The following is a 22,292-nucleotide window of genomic DNA, read 5'->3' as shown; positions in this document are numbered from 1 at the left end:
ACTTTTTGAGATATGGTTTTTAAGGCAACTAGTTTTGGTACCATCCTCAAATAAATGTTGATAACATATGGTCATGTGAAGGACAGATAAACACCTATGTCTTCCCCACTTGCCATCCAGATTATGCACTATGTAGTTCTGTGTAACGGGCTGGTACACCCTGCAAAAATGGAAGAAACGCTTTCACACACATGACATTGCAGCTACACTGCCAAAAAACACCAGTTAGTGTGTGGAAAGCTTCTATCAGTGACAGCTGGGCTGTTGGTGGTGTTTGCAAGGTTTTTGCATGGCTTTTAGGTAGTTTGCTTACTAGTTTTGGAACAGAACTCCGTATTGTTGCTTAAAAATGATACCATGATACCCTCCACATCAGCTATCTGTTGTTTACTTTGCTGATGACAAAAAAGTTGGACCATAAGAAAAGCTTAGCTCTGCTCAATACCCCCCTCCCTCACTATTACATAAACGCAAATGGGCTGCCTGCTAATCTGGGAAAGAATTCCTAGAATTCTGTGGAGTTTCCTTGCTGAGCAGATAATTTCTGTGGGAAGCTAAGAGATACCACTTTACCACTGTATAGAATTCCTACAAGCACAGTGGTACATTTGGTGCCCAGGCTCCATAGCGTTACAAAGGTATTCAGGTGCCCCAATCTTTTTCATGTAGGAAAAAAATCGACACTGCCAAAAATGTAAATGAGTTTACATTTTTGACGTCACGTCACCCGTAAACATGGGACGATAGCTATTCGTAGTTTAGCCAATCATACACAGCAAGGGGCGGAATGGGGGGCTTGTTGATAAGTATACATGACGTCAGCAGTATTGCGCAGCCGCAGCCAAAAGGGCGAAGATGGTGCTCATCAAGGAATAGTAAGTTTAATACTTCTTCTTTTCTTACTTTCAAGCGTATATGAAGTTAAATCTGATACAAACATGTATGGCAAACATAGCGCACGTGGATAAGTTAGTCGTATAATTGTTTTCGGACTTTCTGTAAAGTTAGGCTACATGTGTTGGTGAAATTGAACTTCTCGAGTCAGGATGTGGTTTGGTTGTAACGTTATTCAGACGGCTCGCTTTGTGTCTGGCCTACCGGCATTGACAGAAGTTTGCGTGAAGCAGTTGTTGGCGAAGTTGAGCTCAGTTATCTAAGTTGTATTGTTGGGTTGGAACATATTTCTATGCTTCTTTGACATTCTGTCCGTGGGTAGTTGTTAAGTCCTTTTTAATATCACCAGGTAGCGAAAAATGACATGCTAACTTGCTAGCTAGCTAGCCAGGTGAAGTTCTGACTTTTGCGTAAACGTGCAGCCAGCATGACGTTCTGTAATGACATAGCTAGCCAGTGCTAAGTCTGGTAACTTATTCTTTTCAGAATTTTAAGGGACTAAGAAAAGGCTAAGACTATACAATGTATATATAGTTAAACGTTTCCACCTTTGTAAGCTTATTGTGTGCGACGAAAACAACTGTTTTAGCTACAGTGATCAGGAACTAGCCCACTGCCTGCTTGTTAGCGGAATATTTCGCTAAATCAGGTAATGGGTAGGCGTGCTAGTAGCTTTGTGACTGTGCATGAATGAATCGTCACCTTGCTGATAATGTCCTTACGTTAACTAATGTTAGTACCAACCCAATTTGCATGTAGAATTTTTGAAAACGAGAAAAAAATGTTATGGACTTCGCCCTGACTATGATGACTGATGACCTGTCTATTCGGCTGACTGTACTCCCCCGGTTTCAGTACCCAGATAAGATATTCCGATGAACGATAGTCAGGTTGGTGAACCAGAATGTTACTACTCTGGCGTAACTTAACGCCCAGTGTACGTACGCTTTCTACTTATCTAAAGTCGGTGTGGAAACAAAACATTGAACAGAATTTTGGAACTTATTCTTTCTGACCATTTGCTGAATCCCAAATTTGCGTGTTGCAATGAATAATGTATTTCCATCAACGTATGGAATATCACTTTAACTGGTGACACTTCCTGTCTGTGGTAATGTTGTTTAGTTACAGATGGGTAACCTAAGTTTCAGTCTTTGATATTTTTCTGATACTATTGGCTCGTAGGGCTTTTGGAAACCGCTCGCTCTAAGACTTTTTTCCACTTTAGGATTAGCAGAGTTGGTCAACAACCAGATTAGAAGTGTTCATATCCTGGATTTTAATTGCCTTTTTCTCTCCCTCCTCACATGAATCCAAGCACTCAGCAGTGACTGACTGACTTGCTGAGTAGGTTACAAAAGCACCTGTCCTTTGTAAGGTCGTAGTTAGCATGACCTGATAAAAAGTGCCTGTCAGATGGCAAACACACCTCACTCTTTACTTTTGCCTTCAGAGAGTTTGCACTGGAAACTACCTCAAACTGATAGAGCTGCTCTCAGATTTAATCAAACTGAGGTAGCACTCCGATGGATGCTTTGGGGGTTGACCATTTCAGCACTTTAGGTTCAATGAGGATGTTTTTATCCATTATTATTTGCGCTACATACAGCAGGTGAAATATATATATATAATGTTTGCATGCCTGCAAAAATATGGATACATAACTTCAACAAAACAAAGAGCTTATTTCAAGGCACTCTGAAGAATGCACTTTGGTCTTCAACATTGTGCATTTAGCGAGGCCCACCTGCCTCACACTTTCCTTCACAACTGTTGATTGTGTCTACATGTTCCACATCTACCACACTTTGTCATTGAAGTCTGCTGTAATTCCCCGCCCTTGCATGAAATTCAACATGGTGCAGTGTGTGTGTGTGTGTGTGTGTGTGTGTGTGTGTGTGTGTGTGTGTGTGTGTGTGTGTGTGTGTGTGTGTGTGTGCTAAACAGAGATTTAGTTTGGCCTTGGGAAACTCTTAATCTCCAATCAGCACCAGCAGCAGAGATATGTCGTATATTTGGGCTCTGGAGCATTCAAGATATGTCACATACTGTAGTCTGCAAGAGTCTGCTAAACAAAATCCAGGAGACAAGGTTTTAAATCTCCATGGCTTTGAAGAAGACTTCTTGTTTCATATGTCCATAATGTCAGAATAGGAAGAGCATTCAGCCTAGTTCTGTCATGCTGTGGACCGCTGCTGAACAGAAGTCCTGGAGAATTATGGATGAGCTGAACTGATTCTAATTGTGCTGGAGTTCTGTCGAGCAAAAAAACAGATCACCAGTCTCTGTAATGCTAAATACTAATACTACAGTTTTTTCCTTGAAGTTGATTTAGGGTGAAGTATAATTATTGTAATGCCTTTGTGACCTACCTAGCAATTTCAGTCCATAATCTTAGCATCACACTTTGTCATGCCTTCTACCTCTTATTTTCAGAGATTTTGAAGTACAAATGTTTCTTTGCTCATTTTCCGTCTTCTTTTTTTAAACTCTCATATAGTGCATGGAAAGTCATGAGTGGATTGGGAATTATGATGTCATGAGTTTGCCATGGCCACACCCTTTGTGGTCACTGTGTCCTTCAGCTACTGGAGCTGTTCCACTCCTGTAGGGCCTTCAGCAGCCCAGCACGGTCACACCAGTCTGCTTCCCACAGAGAGAGGTTCCATCTTTTGAGGACCCAGCCTGTAAAGGAACTATCTGGAATGGGAACTATACAGTTCCTGAGTGCAGCCCTCTTTAGCTCTCCCACCACACCCGTAAACCAGCTTGCAAGGTGCTGCACTCTGTCTTACTGACACATAGAGGACTGTTTCTATGGTGTTCGGTTATAAGATCTAAAGTGCACAGGGTGGAAAAGGGACTAAACGATCTGGTCCCTTAAAATATGTAATTATTGGTCTACATTGAAACCAGAGGGTTAGGCAGTTATCCTTTACCATATATGCTACACACTTCACTTTGGATACACATCAGCAGGGTTAGTCTGTGTGACACTGAGAACATCCTCAGCAAAACGTCTGCTTGCAAAGAAGAGACATTTTCCATCTCATCATCTTGGCAATAATAATAATAGTACGAATTAGGTCAGTTAAGGCCTCTTGGAAAAACTGGCCAGACAAAAACTAGCTCAATGTTTTGAAAGCATTTGAAAAATGTGATGCATCATGGTCTGAAAAACAAACTGATTATCTTTTCTTTTACAGCCGTGTTGTCCTACCATGCACAGTTGAAGAGGTAAGTGAAATCTTGAAACACACACACAGATTTACACACTGTTACATGATTAAGAGTGTGATGGTAGGAACTTTAAAGTTTCATAGCATATAGTAAATACCCTTGAATGGTCATGCCTCTCCTTTATTTATTTTTTAGCCTCATTGAGTTATGAAATGGTGGAAGGGTCTTTTTGCTCTCCATACAAGGAGCTGCTAGAGGCTGGCCAGACACAATATCGCCTGGTGACCCCTTCCAGCAAAGACTTGTGCAATTGTACGAAGCTCACATGAATCACTTGAAAGACCGACAAGCCCCTGCAAAGTGCATACCAGTCCCAGGTTTTTCAGACCCTCTTGTCAGACAAGACACGTGAGGAGTGTATTACACAAGCAGTTCTGCCAAGGCCAGCAAGGTCATCTCCGGTCATAGCAGTGCTAGCCCCCCTCCATCTAATCTCATACACTTGTTATGCTGTAAAGGCTCAGGAACGTTTCTTTACCATGGATTGCAACCAAAAGTGGTTGTCTGCGTTTCTTTGCCACTCAACAGACATATGAAAATAAGAAATGCAGTCATCAGTTTATTTGTAGAACTTCAATCAGGATACTCACAATGGCTAATTGAATTCTCATTTCTGTCTCTCTTCTTTGCTCTTTAGAGTCTATAGTGATAGTTGGCTCATTAAAAATACAATTTGTTTGTATATGGGGAGAAAGGGGAAGGGGAAATTCTTTATATATACAGCCGCGGAAAAAATTATCAGTTTCTCTGGTTTTACTATTTATTGGTATGGGTTAAATTAAAATGTACATTTTTGTTTTATTCTATAACCTACTGGCAACATTCCTACCAAATTTCAAATAAAAATATTGTCATTTAGATAATTTATTTGCAGAAAAATGACAATTGGTCAAAATAGCAAAAAAGATGCAGTGTCTTCAGATCTCGAATAATGCAAAGAAAACAAGCTCATATTCATTTTTAAACTACACAAAACTAATGCTTTAACTTAGGAAGAGTCCAGAAATCAATATTTGGTGGAATAACCTTGATTTAAAATCACAACTTTCATGTGTCTTGGCATGCTCTCCACCAGTCTTTCACATTGCCGTTGGGTGACTTTATGCTACTCCTGGCGCAAGAATTCAAGCAGCTCGGCTTCTTTTCATGGCTTGTGACCATCCATCTTCCTCTTGATCACATTTCAGAGGTTTTTTATGGGATTCAGGTCTCGAAATTGGGCTGGCCATGACAGGGTCCTGATCTGGTGGTACTCCATCCACACCAAAGCCGACTGGAGGTTCTTCTAAGTTCGTCTTCTCTGACGAGTCCAATTTTCAGCTTTGCCCAACACATGGTCGTCTGATGGTTAGACGGAGACCTGGAGAGGCCTACAAGCCACAGAGTCTTGCACCTACTGTGAAATTGGACTCATCAGAGAAGACGAACTTAGAAGAACCTCCAGTGTCCGCTTTGGTTCAATTCTTATGGTCTTTTACAAACCTCAGCCAGGCAAAGTACAACGTTGTCCCGGAAGAAAAACTTGCTTCCTTTTGCTCTGACAATGTTCCCCAACTCTGAGAAGTGTTTTTTCCAGCAGGGCAATGCTCCATGCCACACAGCCAGGCCAGTAAAGGTGTGGATGGAGTACCACCAGATCAGGACCCTGTCATGGCCAGCCTAATTTCAAGACCTGAATCCCATAAAAAACCTCTGAAATGTGATCAAGAGGAAGATGGATGGTCACAAGCCATGAAAAGAAGCCGAGCTGCTTGAATTCTTGCGCCAGGAGTAGCATAAAGTCACCCAACGGCAATGTGAAAGACTGGTGGAGAGCATGCCAAGACACATGAAAGTTGTGATTTTAAATCAAGGTTATTCCACCAAATATTGATTTCTGAACTCTTCCTAAGTTAAAGCATTAGTATTGTGTAGTTTAAAAATGAATATGAGCTTGTTTTCTTTGCATTATTCGAGATCTGAAGACACTGCATCTTTTTTGCTATTTTGACCAATTGTCATTTTTCTGCAAATAAATGATCTAAATGACAATATTTTTATTTGAAATTTGGTAGGAATGTTGCCAGTAGGTTATAGAATAAAACAAAAATGTACATTTTACTTTAACCCATACCAATAAATAGTAAAACCAGAGAAACTGATAATTTTGAAGTGGTCTCTTAATTTTTTCCGCGGCTGTATATTTATGTTTATAGGCCAGCAAGGTTACTTCAGGTCACAGAACTCTTGTTCCCCCAACATCTCATCTCATACTTGTCTGCTAGAGAAGAGCCAGGCAGATTTGAACACAAAGGTTACATTTTACTGCTAGAAAACAAATGTATTTTAGCTAATGTTTTTAAAAGCAGTGTTATGCTATTCATGAGCACTGTAAGAAGGATGCTCTGAGTGGCTCATTGTGGGTTGGTCATGAACTCATCAGACAGAACTTGGGTAGAATAGTAAAGATTTCGGTCACTTAATTTCAGTTTGACAGTCTGGTCATCTGTTTAAAATAACGGCTACGACTCCAGTGGGGAGGGGGAATGAAAAGCATTTCTCCCCCATGAAAACGGTGATCCTCTCTTTTTTTGCTCGACCGCTCCACTTGGGAAACAATGGTGCTCTTGTTTGAATTTGTAAAGCCTCTTTCCCTCCAGCCCTCTCACCTTCGTACGCCGGCACCCACTTTGTTTACATAACTGTGTGTGCACACACACTCGCTCAGTGGTACCATAAGATCTTAAGCTGTGTTAGTGTGCTAGTGTTTCCTCTGAAAGAAATTCACACTGGTGTCCTGGGCAGAATTACTATATTTAAAGGGAAAGGATCGTTCGTAAAACAGCCAAGCATTTTCAGAGGAACAAATGCCTTTAAGCCCGCTGTAAACTTCAGCAGAGAGGCCCAGTAAATACTGCGGCAGCCACAGAGAAGAAACCACTTCCCAGCATTTACGTGATGCCAGGGTGCATCATTTAGTGATGCGCACGTAAATGTGTCTCTCTCAAGCAAGCAGTGACTCATCACTCTTGGATTGAGTCACATGAGGCTGCTGAATTCCAGATAGCACAAACATGTTAAAATAACAAACACGTTATAAGGTTATCAGCGTCCCAAACGTCTTTAAAGGCTGGGCTGGGCTCGAGAGACTTACTTGTTGTCTGACTGTGTGTGTCTCAGCTGTCATTCTGTCTCGAGGGGTGTTTTTCTTTTCTGACGGTGAGCGTTGATGACTGAAGCTTTGACAAGCCACAGCTCGTTTCTTTCCTGTAGTTCTATAACAGTAGTCTTGCAAATACATGATGTTCCTTCTCACACAAGCACAGCTCCCCCCCCCCCCCCCCCCCCCCCCCCCTCCTCTCAGTCTTTCTTGATAAACTCCAGTACTCATTTTAACAACAGGTCTCAGTTGATTCTTCCTTGGGTGGACATGCACGCAAGCTCTATCGGAGTTAGAACTTCACTTTACGGCCACTAGATGGCAGCCTTTGCCTGGCCAGTTATGTTTTGAAAGCTCCAGCACCTCTTGTGTTCATGTGATAGAAGAAAAAAAAAATACACCTTCACTTTGTAATTGTGATACTGGGTACTAGTGATACTTTTTGTAACTTGTCGCTCTGATTTGCACAAATGTAAATAAACATATCTGCTTTCCCCTCATTTATATACTGTCAAACAATAGCTCTTTTTACACAAGTGTTTTTATCTGCACCAGGTAAAGCCATGTCTCTATCTCTGTCTCTGTCTGTCTCTGCTTGTGTGTGTTCTAGTACCAAGTGGGGCAGTTGTACTCCGTAGCAGAGGCCAGTAAGAATGAGACTGGGGGAGGGGAGGGGATTGAGGTCCTGAAGAATGAGCCCTATGAGAAGGATGGAGAGAAGGGTCAATACACGCACAAAATCTACCACCTGAAGAGGTAAACACACACACACTCATACATACGCACACGCGCACACACACACACACACACACACACACCTCTAAGGTGGCGTATATAGTAACACACTCTTGTACATGCACTGTCTAACGCCTGCAGAGTGAATGCAGGTATTTGAAGATGTAATGCATAAAGCACAAACTGTCATGTAACTCTACATGCAGCTCTAGATTGTAAGTCCTCCTTTTATAATTTCTGCCTAGGGGTGGCAGATTAGCCCAAAGGTTAGGCAGCCGTGCTGGGCACCAGAGGGTTGCAGGTGCGAATCCCAGGTGGGATTGCACATAGTTTAGGCCTGTAGTCTCCTAATCTAGATTTATAATTCAGTAGAGATCAAAGCCAAAGTGTTCTGCAATGGCTGTGTAAACTATTGGGTATGTGTTTGCTTCACAGTAAAGTCCCAGCCTTCGTGAAAATGATCGCACCAGAGGGCTCTCTCGTCTTCCACGAGAAGGCTTGGAATGCCTACCCTTACTGCAAGACCGGTGAGTGGCACTGCGCCTCACTAGCAGATAAAGAACAGAGTTCCTGCTTATTTTTAGCATGATGTTTGGTCCATTCTAACTGTTTGTTTGTCTGTCTTTGTTTTTGCATGTGTCCATTGTTTGCTGCAGTTGTAACGGTAAGTGTTTTTAAAAGGAGTGTGTGTGTGTGTGGTGTGTGTGTGTTTTAAGTGCTTATGCTGTGTAATGCTGTCATAATTCCCTCACAGGAATGTGCCTGTAGACATAAGCGGGGTGTGTCATTGATTATTCGTTTCATTCAGAACATTCACTCACCTTATTTTACCTCAACGGCTTAGTCCCTGATGGCTCTAGTAAGGTTAGTCACAGGATGTTGTTGTTTTCTAGTTTTATTAGAACAGCATTTAAGAATTGACACTTTGATATTTTTTCTTTAGATTCAGGAGCCCTAGAAAGAAATGAATTTGCTGTGGCTACTCAAAGAGCTATCTTTAGTGTTCTGCATCAAAATATTGACTAGTTTGTTTAGTTGGACATGTATTGATGCTATTGGAAATACTGAGCACAGCACTCCTGTGTGTATGGAGGTTGTATGGTAAATATGGTGTAAACACCAGTGGGACTGTGGACTGGAACTTTCCCTATGAAGTTGGTGTATAAACGGTGGAGATGGAGATTCCTCGGAAAGGCTTTCTATGATAGGTTACGGCTTGTTGCACTCTGATTTAATCCTGTTTACGTTGATAAGCCAGCTTCTGAGCAGGTTTGAGCACATGGACTTCTTGTGTTGACAACTACTTCAACAGCAGCTTTGAAGAAGGCAAAAATCCAAGATCATGTCAAAATTGTCAACAGTAAAATCCCCCTTAATCACTAATCCTTGTCAGAAGAACAGGGCCCTTATTTAAATATGGAAACTGATTAAAATAAGTTCTTTACCATGAACACGGTCACACCCCGCTTAATCTTACCTCACATGGGTCCTCTTCCTCTACAGAATGAATACATGAAAGATGACTTCCAAATCAAAATTGAGACATGGCATAAACCCGATCAAGGAAAACTCGAGAATGTGAGTCCATGTACAGATTTAGGCTTCACTTTTCCCTATGTGGTACATACTACCGAATGCTGTTCATATGTGTGTCCTTTAATAGGGTAATCTTTCTCTCTGTTAATATATTTATGTAAGACAATACAGTTTAAATTGCGTTGAAATACTGAAGTGATGAGAGACGTGTATTCACTCCATGTGACGACTGTCTTGCCCTTATGGCCGACTTGTCTATTGAGACTGTTGCATGAGGCTAGCGCTACGTGTGACTTGCCTGCATAAGAAGTCTGTATCTAATCATTCCATTTTGCAGGTTCATAAACTTGACAACTCAACATGGAAGACGGTGGAGGTGGTGCCCATTGACATCGCAGACAGAGATCAAGTAGCTGCTGGAGTAAGTCTAGTGTTTTCCTCAGTCCAGACATGCATATGCATCACTCCCAACATTCAACAAGGCAATTGGATTAAAAACACCCCTCTCGCCCTCTCTCTCTGTGTTGATTGTCGAGCGCTGTGTGATTTGACGAGACTCGCTTTCAATGTGGTTTTTCATCGGCTATGGCTTGCTTTTCTAGCTAATATTTGAGTTGCTTTGGACAAAAGCATCTGCTCAATGGCTATATGGAAGACTAGCTTCTCCTTCGATCACTGAACCCAGGCAAGCCCATGAGCCTGTCCCTAAATCTGAGCTTTGTGAAAATAACGCGAAATATGTGGTGCTATCGAATAAGTGATCCTCTGTGGGCAAACGCAGATGTGGTCATGGGTGTAGCACCTGTTGCTTCATTTTCTACATTCGTATTTATCACATTTAGTGATTTATCACATTTTTTTATTATTTTTTTTATTTATGCCATCATGTGGCTAGTTCTAGTAAAAACATGTTTCTGTGAACTGCTCCATTCCCGATGTCTGTTCTACTTGACTTTGCTGTACACTGGACTTGAAACGTAAACAGAAGCAGATCTTGATGCTATGGGGAATGTATAGGTTACAGCTAAAGGAACTATTCATATTTTTAAACGGTGCTGTAGTCGACAGTCTTAGGACACCAGCTGATGGCATTAATGAATGTTTGTTCATCCGTTTACGGTCAGGTAGGTAACACACTTTCTGTCTTGCTTGATGAGCGAGTAGCAGCTTAGTGGGCCTCTGTCCGAGGACTGCACTTCACGACTTCGCCAGCAGGTTGTGCTGTTTGTCTAGATAAGGGACACAGGTTGAGGAGTTACGGCAGTCATGCATTCATCAGTGCGTCTTAATGGCTTCCTCTTATTTCAGGCATCTTAAGAATTGTATTAATACAATTCCATCTGCAAAAAATGGCAAAGTGCTTGTATCCAAAGCGCTGTTGTATCAACTGAAGCCATGCCTTTTAAATGACAGCTTCTCAGTTGTCACCAATCTTGGCCTAAAGTGAGGGTCCAATAAAACATTTTGCTTGTCACAGGTCACCAACTGAAAATGGAAACCTTACATACTGATTTGATTCTATTTTGTGTTGGGTTGTGTCTGTCTACTGTTGTTTTGGCCTGACACTAACCCTAGCCTAGAATAGCCCCCTCGCAATGGAACGGTACACATTTTAAACCCCTTTGGGAGGCGTGACACCAGAGATACATTTTTATTCCCAAATCCCTCATCCCCACCCCTTCTATCAGCCAGTCCTCCTGTTGTGTGGATGTCAAACTCCTCCTCCCCTCTGCTCCGTTCCTCTCCCCACTGGTCTGAGGCCAGTCTGACCGCGGCGCCCTTGAACCCCCTGAGCCAGACGTCTCAGCGATGGGATCTGACTGGCGATCAGTGGCGCTGCGGGGCGGCTGTCCGCTCACATGAGTGCCGCCGTCCAGCAGCAGACACCGACGCGAGCTGAGACCCAAAGCAGCCGGCTCGCTCGCTCGCTCGCTGCGGTAAACAGAACAGCGGTCAAAGCCACCGGCACAAACTGACACATTAGCGGCACTGGGAAAAGAGGGAAATAAATATTTTTGTTTTATTCACTGCAAAGTTGAATAGAACTAGCACTAGTTTGCCACCTCCTATGACCCACTAGTGTGTGTGTGTGTGTGTGTGTGTGTGTGTGTGTGTGTGTGTGGTATGTGCGTGCGTATGTGTGTGTGTTAGAGCAGCAATGTAGATGCCTTATATTTCCTGGTCCTCTGATGGAGATGGAGAAACTAGTATGGGGGAGAAAGAGAGAGGAAGGGGCGTGTGTGTGTGTGTGTGTGTGTGTGTGTGTGTGTGTGCGTGTGTGTGTGTGGTTCTCGGTGGCTAATGAAGCAGCCGTGTTGTAGCTGTTTGCACCAGTCTGTGTCTGTGGGCCCTATCAGTCCGTAGCCTGAGGCATGGCCGCCAGCATCCCACCAAGCGGCACCACCGACCAGTCAGTTAGAGTAATTAAAGCCCCTGCGTACACACACACACACACACACACACACACACACACACACACATACACACACATACACACATACACACACACACACACATGCATCCGCTCATCTCCTTCACCTCAGTTCTCATCCAACCTCATTAGTGCAGAGTCATGCATTGTTTTTCGAGGCACTGCAACCTGGTGGTTTAAAGAAGTCCTGGTTTAGTTTGTGGGTGTGTGAGGTGGGGTGTGCACGTCCGTGTGTGTGTGTGTGTGTGTGTGTGGTGGGGTGTGCACGCCTGTGTGTGTGTTTGTACACATACATACATATATCCACACACTTTTAGCTCCCTCCTGTCGACTGCTGGCCTGAAACGCTGCTTTTAGCTCCAGGCAGATCATGATTTATTTACAGTGGCGAGAGCCCCAAGCTGTGCTGAAATGTAAAGCTTTTTCGTTCATCTGCTTTAGTGGCTGACCATTTTCTCCCTCCCTCCTTCTCACACCCTCCCTCTTCCTACTTCCTTTTCATTAAGGTCACTTCTTTCTATCACTACTTCTCGCTTGTTGGTCCCTTTCTCCCGACCCCAGGCCCCCGCCCCGAACCCCCTATCCCTTGGGTCTTCTCACTTTTCAGGCAGGGAAGTGTTGCTTAAAACTGGAATTTTTACATGAACACACACACAAACATCCATACATGGATCCAATGGATTGGGTTTAGCATCTCGGTCCAAGCCAAATAGGTGAATATGTACCCCGCTTTTGAGAGTTGAGGTCATGGCTTGATGGGAAGTAGAGTTGGGTTTTTTGTGGCACCTAACACGACGGCATTTGGAAATGTGTTAAAGTGTCATCTCATGCATCATATGGATTTACTGCCTGTGTAATAATCTGCTTTAGAAATGGTACAGAGTTGAAGGACTGGTGACCTTATATGAAGCAGTGAAGTTATTCCTAATCAGATTTACATTCTCGTGTTTGGAAGACCTGATTTGAGCTTCTGATTGTAAATAAATTCCTTCAGGACGAAACATGACCCCTATACTGTGCGTCCGGTGTCCTGTTTGTCCCATTGTAATTTATTTTTCGATACTGACTGGCGGACTTTACATTATGCTTTCCATTCCATTGGCATGTTTCTGATGGCTGTATGCTGTCTGTTCTATCTGCTCTAGGACTATAAGCCAGATGAGGACCCTGCGGAGTTCAAATCAGTCAAGACTGGACGTGGCCCTCTGCGGGACGACTGGAAGGTAAGGACCCCTGAGGGTGAAGGGGTGGGGGGCTTGGAGAGCGGGACATGCAGACGACAATGAAAATGAGGGGATGGATCGAAGGAAAGGTGTGTAAAAGCAAAGAGCTTTGTGAAGGGCGTGTGAAGGCCAGTGAAAATGAGAGCGGGTGTAAGGGAGAAGAGGATGAGGTTGCGTGTGTGGGTATGAGGGGAAAGCTGGGGAAGTGTGTCGAGGGGGGGGAGTGTGTGTGAGGGTGAGGGTGAAAGAGGGAGAAAGCGGTGGAGCTGTAGGCTGAGGTGTGATGAAGATAAATGGCTCTCTCTCAGCTCTAATTGAGCGTAATAGAAATCACACTGATGGGCTAGATTAGGGCTGCCCTCTGGGCTGGCTGTGTGTGTGTGAGAGACAGGGAGAGAGAGAGAGATTTGGCTGTCGGCTGTCTGTATTAGAACTCCTTTTCTCAATGAGCTATTGTTCTTTGCAGACATCAAGTGTCTTGTGTTGTCAGAGCAGACTTTTACTCCTCTAGTCAATGTCTTGTTTATAAAAGTGAGAGTTGGTTAGTAAAACGGTGACGGTGGTTCAGGAGGTAAAATAACCGTTCAACAATCGGAATGTTGCTAGTTTGATTCTGGCTCCTCCTGACCCAAGTGTCAAAGTGTCCTCAAATCCCCATGTGCAGGTTGACGTTGTGGGTTTGAGAAGGTTTTTACAGGTTAATGTCGCAGACATCTACCCAGACATTTTGAGTGCTCAATGAGTAGAAAAGCGCTACATAATTCCAGTCCATTTACCAATTGCAAAGACAGGGTTTCTCCCTTTTTCTTTCTGTCTGTCTTTCTTTCTTTCTACACCAGCAAACAGACTTTACAGAGTACACACACAAAAAAAGCTCAACCTGAGTCCTCCATCAGTGGTGTTTTGTCCTGCAGTGCAGCTTCTCCAACCTCTTGCTTATTTTAGACCGCTGTTTAACATTCTGACTGATACAGGCACGAAGGAGTTCTTAAACCGATTCGATTTGCACCGCTGAACTCTATATCGCCTGCCTGGCGCTAACAGCTCATACTGAGGGTACAGAATATGGAATGGATCACACAGAAGATCTTCACTACCTGCTTAAGTACGCAACGGTAAAAGAAATCGACTAAAGACTATAATAATCTGACCGATGACTTTCATCATGGTCTGAATCAAATGCGTTAACTTCCATTTCAATGACGTGAAGACACAGGAAGCTCATTAGATTTTCCTGTAGAGATAGTTATGCCCGTACATGTATGTTTCGTGCCCACCGTTGCATCACTCTGTCAGTTTCTCAGAGCAACATGACCTCTCTATTAAAATGAAGGGATTATATACGATAGAGGAAGTTTTCATGGCAACAGGAACACTTGCAAATCGTCAGGGTTTTTTTTTTTTTTTTTTTTAATATACTTTCCCCATACAGGAATGAATCTGCAGCAGTTTGCCAGGCAGAGTTCCAACTCTTCAAGCACCAAGCTTTCCACCACAGTATTTGAAAGCCTTTCAGATTGTTATTGGGAGCCTTTTTTAATTAGATGGGATTCTCCCTGCCTCCAAACGGAAAGGAAAAGCCGAAACGCCAAAGCAGAACCTCGGTTTCTCTGTGCCGACACCTGTGGTCTATCTCGGTGCACACACACTGGCACACGCCGCCGCGCTCCCATATCGCAGCCCTGCTTTTTCCCTCACACTCCTCAAAACTTCCTCCTTTGAGCGGGAGAGTTGAAAAATGTCACCGCTAAAGGTTTTGATGTGGAATCCTTTTAAAGTCGAGTTTCTCTGTTTGGCGGGGACAACTTTTCCGAACCTGCTGCAATTTTCTTTTTTTCAATTCCTCTTTTTAATCCCTCTCTTCATGATGCCCACCCACCACCCCCAACACACACACACACTTTTTTTTTTTTGTCATGTTATCAAGCGTTGAAGGGATGCTGGTTATTGCAACGGGGACTGGGGCCTTTTATCACTTCACTCTCTCCGTAAAAATCAAAATGATTAATTAACCAGGTACGCTCTCTGGGATGGGGGGGGGGAATGCGAAAGGCAGAGGGGACCACGAAAGCAGGGGAGGAGAGAGGGGAGAGATTTGGCGGGTCCCTGGTGTTAATAATGTACGCGGCTGCGTGGCTGATCCGCGCCGTTATCGCGTTACCGGGGCCTTTCATCTGCGCTCGCCGGCCACAAAGGCAGCACTAGCGGGAGCAGTGTCACAGATGGAGTCATGTGCTGGAAAACGCTCCCTTTATCAAGACTTAAACCTCTTTATGCTCTCTCTCTTTCTTTCTTTCTTTCTTTCTTTCTCTCTCTCTCTCTCTCTCTCCCTTGTTCTACTCTCTATCTCCCTCTCTGAGTCTCTCTCTCTCTCTCTCTTTCTTTCTTTCTTTCTTTCTTTCTTTCTTTCTTTCTTTCTTTCTTTCTTTCTTTCTTTCTTTCTCTCTCTCTCTCTCTCTCTCTCTCTCTCTCCCTTGTTCTACTCTCTATCTCCCTCTCTGAGTCTCTCTCTCTCTCTTTTTTTTTCTCTCTCCCTTTCCTCATTTTTAATCAAAGATGCACAAAAAAACTCAGCTGTATTTCACCAAGCCTCACCACCAAAGCATTATTTATTTATTTATTTATTTATTTATTTATTTATTTATTTATTTATTTATTTATTTATTAATTTCTTGTGCTTTAGCTGAATGTGATGAGTGGAGCGCTGAGATTGGCCCTTTTTAGATTGCTGTCTGTCAAAGCGTGGTCGCGTTTGGCAGAAGTTGTATTATTGAATACAGAAATGTCCATGCATTTTAAGCAGTGCTGGTTTCTCCTTTACCTAATGCGACTGTGGGCATTGCTGTGTTTGTCCTGTCTGTCATGTAATATAAGGTTTCAACAACAGACAAATCCAAACACACACACACACACACATTCTCACACACACATTCTCCTTGGTGGTCACCTTTTCTGGCTTGTCTGTGTGTGTGTTTCCCCTGCAGAAGGAGCTAGATAAGACGGACTGCCCCCGCATGTGCGCTTATAAACTGGTCACTGTCAAGTTCAAGTGGTGGGGCCTGCAGAGCAAAGTGGAGGGCTTCATTCACAGAGTAAGCATCCTGGACACCATACACATCACTCAAGGGCACCGGGTTACTGAGGGGGAACCTCTGGGACACATTTACCTCTTCTTCATTAAGAGTGTCTCCTTGTTCTCATGTATTGCCATACTGTTTCTCTCTCCCTCTCCTGTCCTCTCTATTCCCCCCCACCCGTCAGCAAGAGAAGCGGATCTTCACCAACTTCCACCGCCAGCTCTTCTGCTGGATTGATAAGTGGGTGGAGTTGACCATGGAGGACATCAGGAGGATGGAGGCGGAGACACAGAAAGAGCTGGAGGAGGTACACACACACACACACACACACACACACCCCACACCACACAGAGGCACAGGGCTGCACATTAACTCAAACCAACACAAACATGTCCCGTCACCTACACTCATACACATTCCCTTACATAGTCCTGGAGTCGTTGTGCCAAAGGGTTTGTTTTTCTTTTGTATCCATGTGCTGTGTTTTGGTTATGGAAAGTTCCCTTCTGAAGTGTTAAGCATCAACAAATTAGCACAATAACAGACAGGTTTGAAAAAATCCCTATTAATGATTTCTTATTGGAACTCCTATAATGCCTAAATAAGCAGCTAAAAATATATATATTATGCCCAGTGCCATGATGTGCAAGCATAGGTTTCATGTGTGTTTAGGTCTAGGGGTTAGGTACTGAAGTTCCTTATATGGACTAGGTATCCGCAGAACTTTTTCAAATCATTCTTTTACTATAAGCCAGAGACGAGCAAAATATCCGTGGGAAAGGACATTTATTTGTATAAACTGTATTTGTATTTATTTTTTGTAACTTGATTGGTGTTAGGGAACCAACTGGGAATAGTTTAAATCTACTGCTACCTTGTCGAATACTCTACCAGTCAGGGACCCACCTCTCCTCTAAGTTTGGTTCTGCCACATTTTACACCAGAAATTAGACCTCATCATGATTTCCCAAAATAGATTAAGTGTAGGGCTCTCCTAGCCTGGCCGTTACCAGACTGTGACTCCATTTGATCCGTCAGTCAGTCTGGGCCAACCCAATGCATTTTGGTTTCCGAGATGGGCGGGTGCTTATCTTGAGGTTTAAAATCATTGGAGTTCCCTTAACCAATCAGCAACGTTTAGTAAGCATTCGGTAGATTAAACTCTTCCCAAAGCCAGTTGGGAGAAGAGCTACGACGTCCTTTCCAATCATAAAACTTACAAGAAAATACTCTTGTTCTCCTTTTAATTTTCTGATGTTCTCGAGAGTTGAGACAACTTCTCCGATAGCTTTTCGTGTCTCTTCCTCCGTAGCCATTTTTGCTATACTGTTAAACTACAAACTCGGCTGGACTACATGCAACTCGGCAAGGCGAGTTTTGCGTCACAGCTCTGAACTGTTCGCTGATTGGTCCGGCAAAATTTTGAGTTCTGGAAACGATTGTCAATGGGGCTGGGCCAGACTGAGTATGAGCTTGAAATCAATTCAGGCGGAAATACGTAGGCTGGTGTCACCAGGCTAGGGCTCTCCCCCTCTAGAAGGTACTACTATTGCGTGTAGCGAGTAATGGCGTAATCGGAGTAGTTCATCAGAGACCATCGTCAGTTTTCAGACCTCCTCTTTAGTTTAGATCTTTTCTCCCTCAGCTCTCATCCCTTCCACTGTGTGCGTTCAGAACCTGCCAATTACCCACAGTGTAATTTCACTGCTAGTCCCTGTAATGAAGCCTATATTTTTGTCACTACTGATTTTCTCGTAACCACAATCATTACAATGCAGCGAATGTAATTAATCCCTCCTTTGTGATTATTTTTATCTACTCGTCAATGTGTAATTATTTTGCCTCATTAGGCCCTAAGCAATGAACTGAAATGACTGTTGGATCGTTGTATCTGTGGTTTTGGGGAAGGGAGGTTGCGCTCAAACCCATAAAAACCTTTCTGTTCATCAGTAGTTTTTCATTGAGTAGACATAACTAAACATAACACTCCATTGTGAGTAGCTCCTACCAGTCTTTTGTAATTTTTTCCCCCAGCACTACTTTAAACCTTTAGCCCACCTCTCTTTCCCATCCCAACCACAGATTTCATGTCTACTAATACCAACAGAGAGAGGAGCTGGTGTTTCTGCTGCTGTCGCTGCAATCCTGCATTGCCTCTCTCTCTCAACTCTGTCTGTCTCTGTCCCTACTAACTTCCCCCAATATCCTCCTCACTTTGTTCATGGAGTCTGCTGATGGTCTCGTTTTCTAGATGCGTAATACGGGCTTGGTGCGAGGCACGAAGGCATCAGATGAGTAGCCGCTCCAGGTGTGACTCTGAGCGAGGCTGTGTAAGTGCAACTCCACAGGGGCCAGCTCTGCCGGCAGACATCTTGGCTTCATTTACTGCCACGGGGTTGGCAACCGAGGCTCCCCTTCTCCTGGGTTCACCCCTCGTCATTCTGTCTCTCGCACTCTCTTGGCCCTTTCCTTCTCTTTTTCCTTCTTTCTCTCGTTTTTCCTTCTTTCTCTCGTTTGCATGTCGGGAGTTTCTCTGTGGGGCACGATCATTTTACTCACATTCACCGAAGGGTTATTTTTTTCCATATGTAAATGGATTATGTGTTGTCGTTGTTTACACATGTTGTATGACAAGATGACTGTTGTGAAGGATTCATTTCGCTGCGTGCTAAGCTGGAAGTGTAATTGTGTAAATGTAACATTTGAGTGTGGAGCCTATTTGTGTCTCCTCCCTCTTAATGTGAATCGATAACCTTAGAGGTTTGAGAAATGTGAAACGTCTGCCAAGTCATAAAGCATACGGCAGACCAAGAAAATAGCCACTCAACAAAATGCTGTGTGTGTGTGTGTGTGTGCCTGCCTGCCTACCTGCCTTAAACTGCCCTCTCATATCACCCTCTGGCTTCCACGACTTTGGCTATGTGCCAAAAAAAAACCTCTGGACTGCAGGTAGTCAAAGCCATTGACACACAAAACAGAGCCACCGTTCTCAGATCTTTTGATATTATGGCGCATACCACCAGCATGCCACACTCAAACATGCCATTCCATATGCCTCTCAGGCGATCAATGAATTACCCCTTTGGGAAGTTTAGCTTGGCCCCCCCAAACTCTTGCAGGCAGCTATGCATTAGTACCAAGAAAAGAACAGCACCATACCCAAATGAAAGTATAATGAAAACCATAAGAGCTCTCAGTCCAGCTCAAGAAGTGCACTTGTTCATCTTGGCTGTGTGCTCCACATGGAGCCCCAAGCCCTTCTGGCTGCTTCAGGGCTAGAGGCAGGAGAGGAATCTGATCCCTGGCTGGCCTGAGACAGCTCCCGCCAAAGCATTCCTGTCCTTGCTCCAGTGCAGGGCTTTCATGTCTCTACCCCTCCTCCTCTCCTCCCCACTCACCCCAATATTCTTCTCTTTTTTCACACACTCACTCTGTATTCTATCCAGCCTTAGCCCCCCATGTGTTATTCATTTGAAGAAGTAGAAAGCGGCCGACCTGTGTTGAGTGCGTACCTCTGAGTTGGCGTAGTCGGGCAGGGTTCTGCCAGTGCCAGTGCAGGCCCTTTGATGGCAGAGACGGCAAGAGCGCCAAAGATTAAACGCCTGGCCTGCCTCCAGAAGGAAGCCGGTGAGGTGATTTAATCAACATTTTTGCATTGTTAAGAAGCTGACGGGCATACGCCTGCCTTCTCTATCCTAATGCCAGAGAAACCACTTCATGTGTGTGTTTTCAAATTCATTATCTTCACTGCTGACAACTCATGGCTTTTTTTTTTTTATTATTATTCTCCCCTGAACTGTTGTCCCCGTACTAAGCAATTGATTCCTTCTGCCATAGTGTGTTAAGTAGTCAGTCAAAGCCTTAATAAACAGCGTTGTTTGTTCCGCCTTTGTCTCGGATGAATGTCACTGTTAATTTATTTTTATATGAGTAAATAGCCCATAACACATTTATATTAAATAGCCCATGTCGTATTCATTTCAAATTGCCCATATCGTACTCAAGATAATAAGTCTCACTGTTCAGTGGGTGGTTGAGTGGGCAGACCAGTGGATCGCTGTGCATGAATGGGCAATTGATTGAATGAATGAAGATGAGTGGATGAATTTGAGCAGGAGGGCGGGGGGGTCTAGGCTGTCTTGCACCTAGGCTGACTTGGCACAAGAGCTGTATGTTTGTAGGTGGTGGAAGCTTTGGGTCTCCATTTTGTCAGCCACTAACCAGCCTTATCTCTTCATGCTTCTGCCACAACACAGGACGGTGTGTCAGGTGTTTGTGTGTGTGTGCGAGTGCATCTTTGTGTAAGCGTGAGTGAGTATGTGGGGGGTATGCATGTGTATTGCAGAGGCCGCAAGGGGGAAAAAAAAAGAAGAAAAATCTTGATGTTCCTTGAAGGCTCATTAACATACAAATGGAATTCTGCACTGGAAAAAAAGCACCTGCACCATGATTGCAAATGAGAGAGTGAGCGTGTGAGCGAGCGAGGGAGAGAGACAGAAGTTGGGAGACGTAGGAGTAATGGAGGTGAAGTTGTGGAATCTGTAGAAAGCGAGGGACTCTTCTCGTCCGTTGGCCTCAGCGTGAGCCTATGGGCTGGGTCTTGTGCGTTCTGCTCAGGCCAGTTCAGATTTCAGAGAGTGTTAAGTACTGCTTCCCAAAAGCCTACACTTCACACAAGCTCTAACTCCTCATATCATACAGATACATGCTGCTTAAAGCGGCTATATTTGGCCATCTTTTGAGTGCCTAAGCTAAACAGTCTTGGAAATCTGATGGCCATCGTAAAAATGTTGTAGAAGGAAAAAATAGACGTGTTTGGTATGGTCATGAGCTCTATAAACTGTTATGAATGTCTTAACACTGTTCTACTGTATTAAGCAGGAACCTTCTGAAGAGATGGGCCTTACCTGGCTATCAGTTCTTTTTGGGTGGATACCTAGAGTAACTAAGTCTTGCAAGGTTCAGAAGGAAATGATAACATCACTTGCAGCACCTTTTTATGACCTGTTGAGTCACAGTAATCTGCAAAATACAGCGTATGAACTTGTGTGTGTGATCTTCTTTTACTGTGCAGAATTCCAGTTTTTTTGGCATGCTCACACTTAACCAGCATCACTGATGGCTATTCATTGTTTATGTATTATTATGTAATATGAACTACTTCTCACCCTTACTTTTCTCATTCCTCTCTGTTTGTCCTCTATCTCAGCTTCGCAAACGTGGTCAAGTGCGAGGAACCAGTGCTGCTGACGAATGAGACCAACGTTTCACCATGACCGCGACCACGATATGAACACCTACAAGATCTCCCCCGAAACAACCACAGAGCTTCTTACGCCCTCCCACCCAATCAGGAAGTAGAGGGATGGGATTTGTCACTGTCGATCATTAGAACTGTTCCCCGACAATTGACCCAATCACAGAATTTGTCGACAGAATTATCAGTGCTTTAGAATGACAGAGAACGGTTCTTTTACCCAGTGGCCTGCGTTAGAACTGCTTTGTTTTTCTCCCTCTCCCCTTCCAGTCCACCCCTCGCTTCATTCCAGAGACCGATAGCAGGCTGACCCTAGAGAAAAGCAGAAAAAAAGGTCTTCAAGCACAGATATCTGAAAATTGGCACGGCTTCCATCTTGGTATCAGAGCGAGCTCTCCGAAAAGCTTCATCCTGACTTTGGCTACCTGTTTTTACACCCCCCCCCCCCCCCCCGAAATATATATATTAATTTGTTTGTTTTTGTTGTCATTCCACTGGAGGCAAGGCCTTGCTCTTCGTGTCTGTGTCGTCTTTTTCCCAATCACCTTTTTTCCCCTGCCAGAGCTGACGTGCAAATCTCTTCTCTGGGCAGGTCGGAACTTGTGGCCTGTACCCTTTTTTTTTCTCCCCTCACATCCCTGTTCTCTTGTCCTCTCCTGCCTCAGCATTCATTAAGAGATTACTGTCTCGTCACACACACACACTCACTCCCTCACACACACACACACACACACACACACACACACTTCCAGGTGTGAAT

At 43.9% G+C, this 22,292-nt stretch overlaps 1 protein-coding gene across 1 annotated transcript; it reads left to right on the top strand.

Annotated features, from left to right (window-relative positions):
• The first annotated feature begins 837 nt into the window (after positions 1-837).
• LOC308366256 (phosphatidylinositol transfer protein beta isoform-like) lies at positions 838-21,956 on the top strand. Its single transcript, XM_080839897.1, has 12 exons — positions 838-875; positions 4,101-4,131; positions 7,884-8,029; positions 8,444-8,535; positions 8,665-8,672; positions 9,512-9,586; positions 9,882-9,965; positions 13,121-13,198; positions 16,183-16,290; positions 16,460-16,582; positions 18,527-18,605; positions 21,485-21,956. The coding sequence occupies exons 1-11, from the start codon at positions 856-858 to the stop codon at positions 18,572-18,574; spliced, it is 813 nt and encodes a 270-aa protein (XP_080696023.1). The 5' UTR covers positions 838-855; the 3' UTR covers positions 18,575-18,605; positions 21,485-21,956.
• Positions 21,957-22,292: the final 336 nt, after the last annotated feature.

Source organism: Sprattus sprattus (genome assembly GCF_963457725.1).
Source record: "Sprattus sprattus genome assembly, chromosome: 5".
NCBI lineage: Eukaryota > Metazoa > Chordata > Actinopteri > Clupeiformes > Clupeidae > Sprattus > Sprattus sprattus.
The sequence above is the reverse complement of the archived record's forward strand: the minus strand, read 5'-3'. Positions and strand labels throughout refer to the sequence as shown.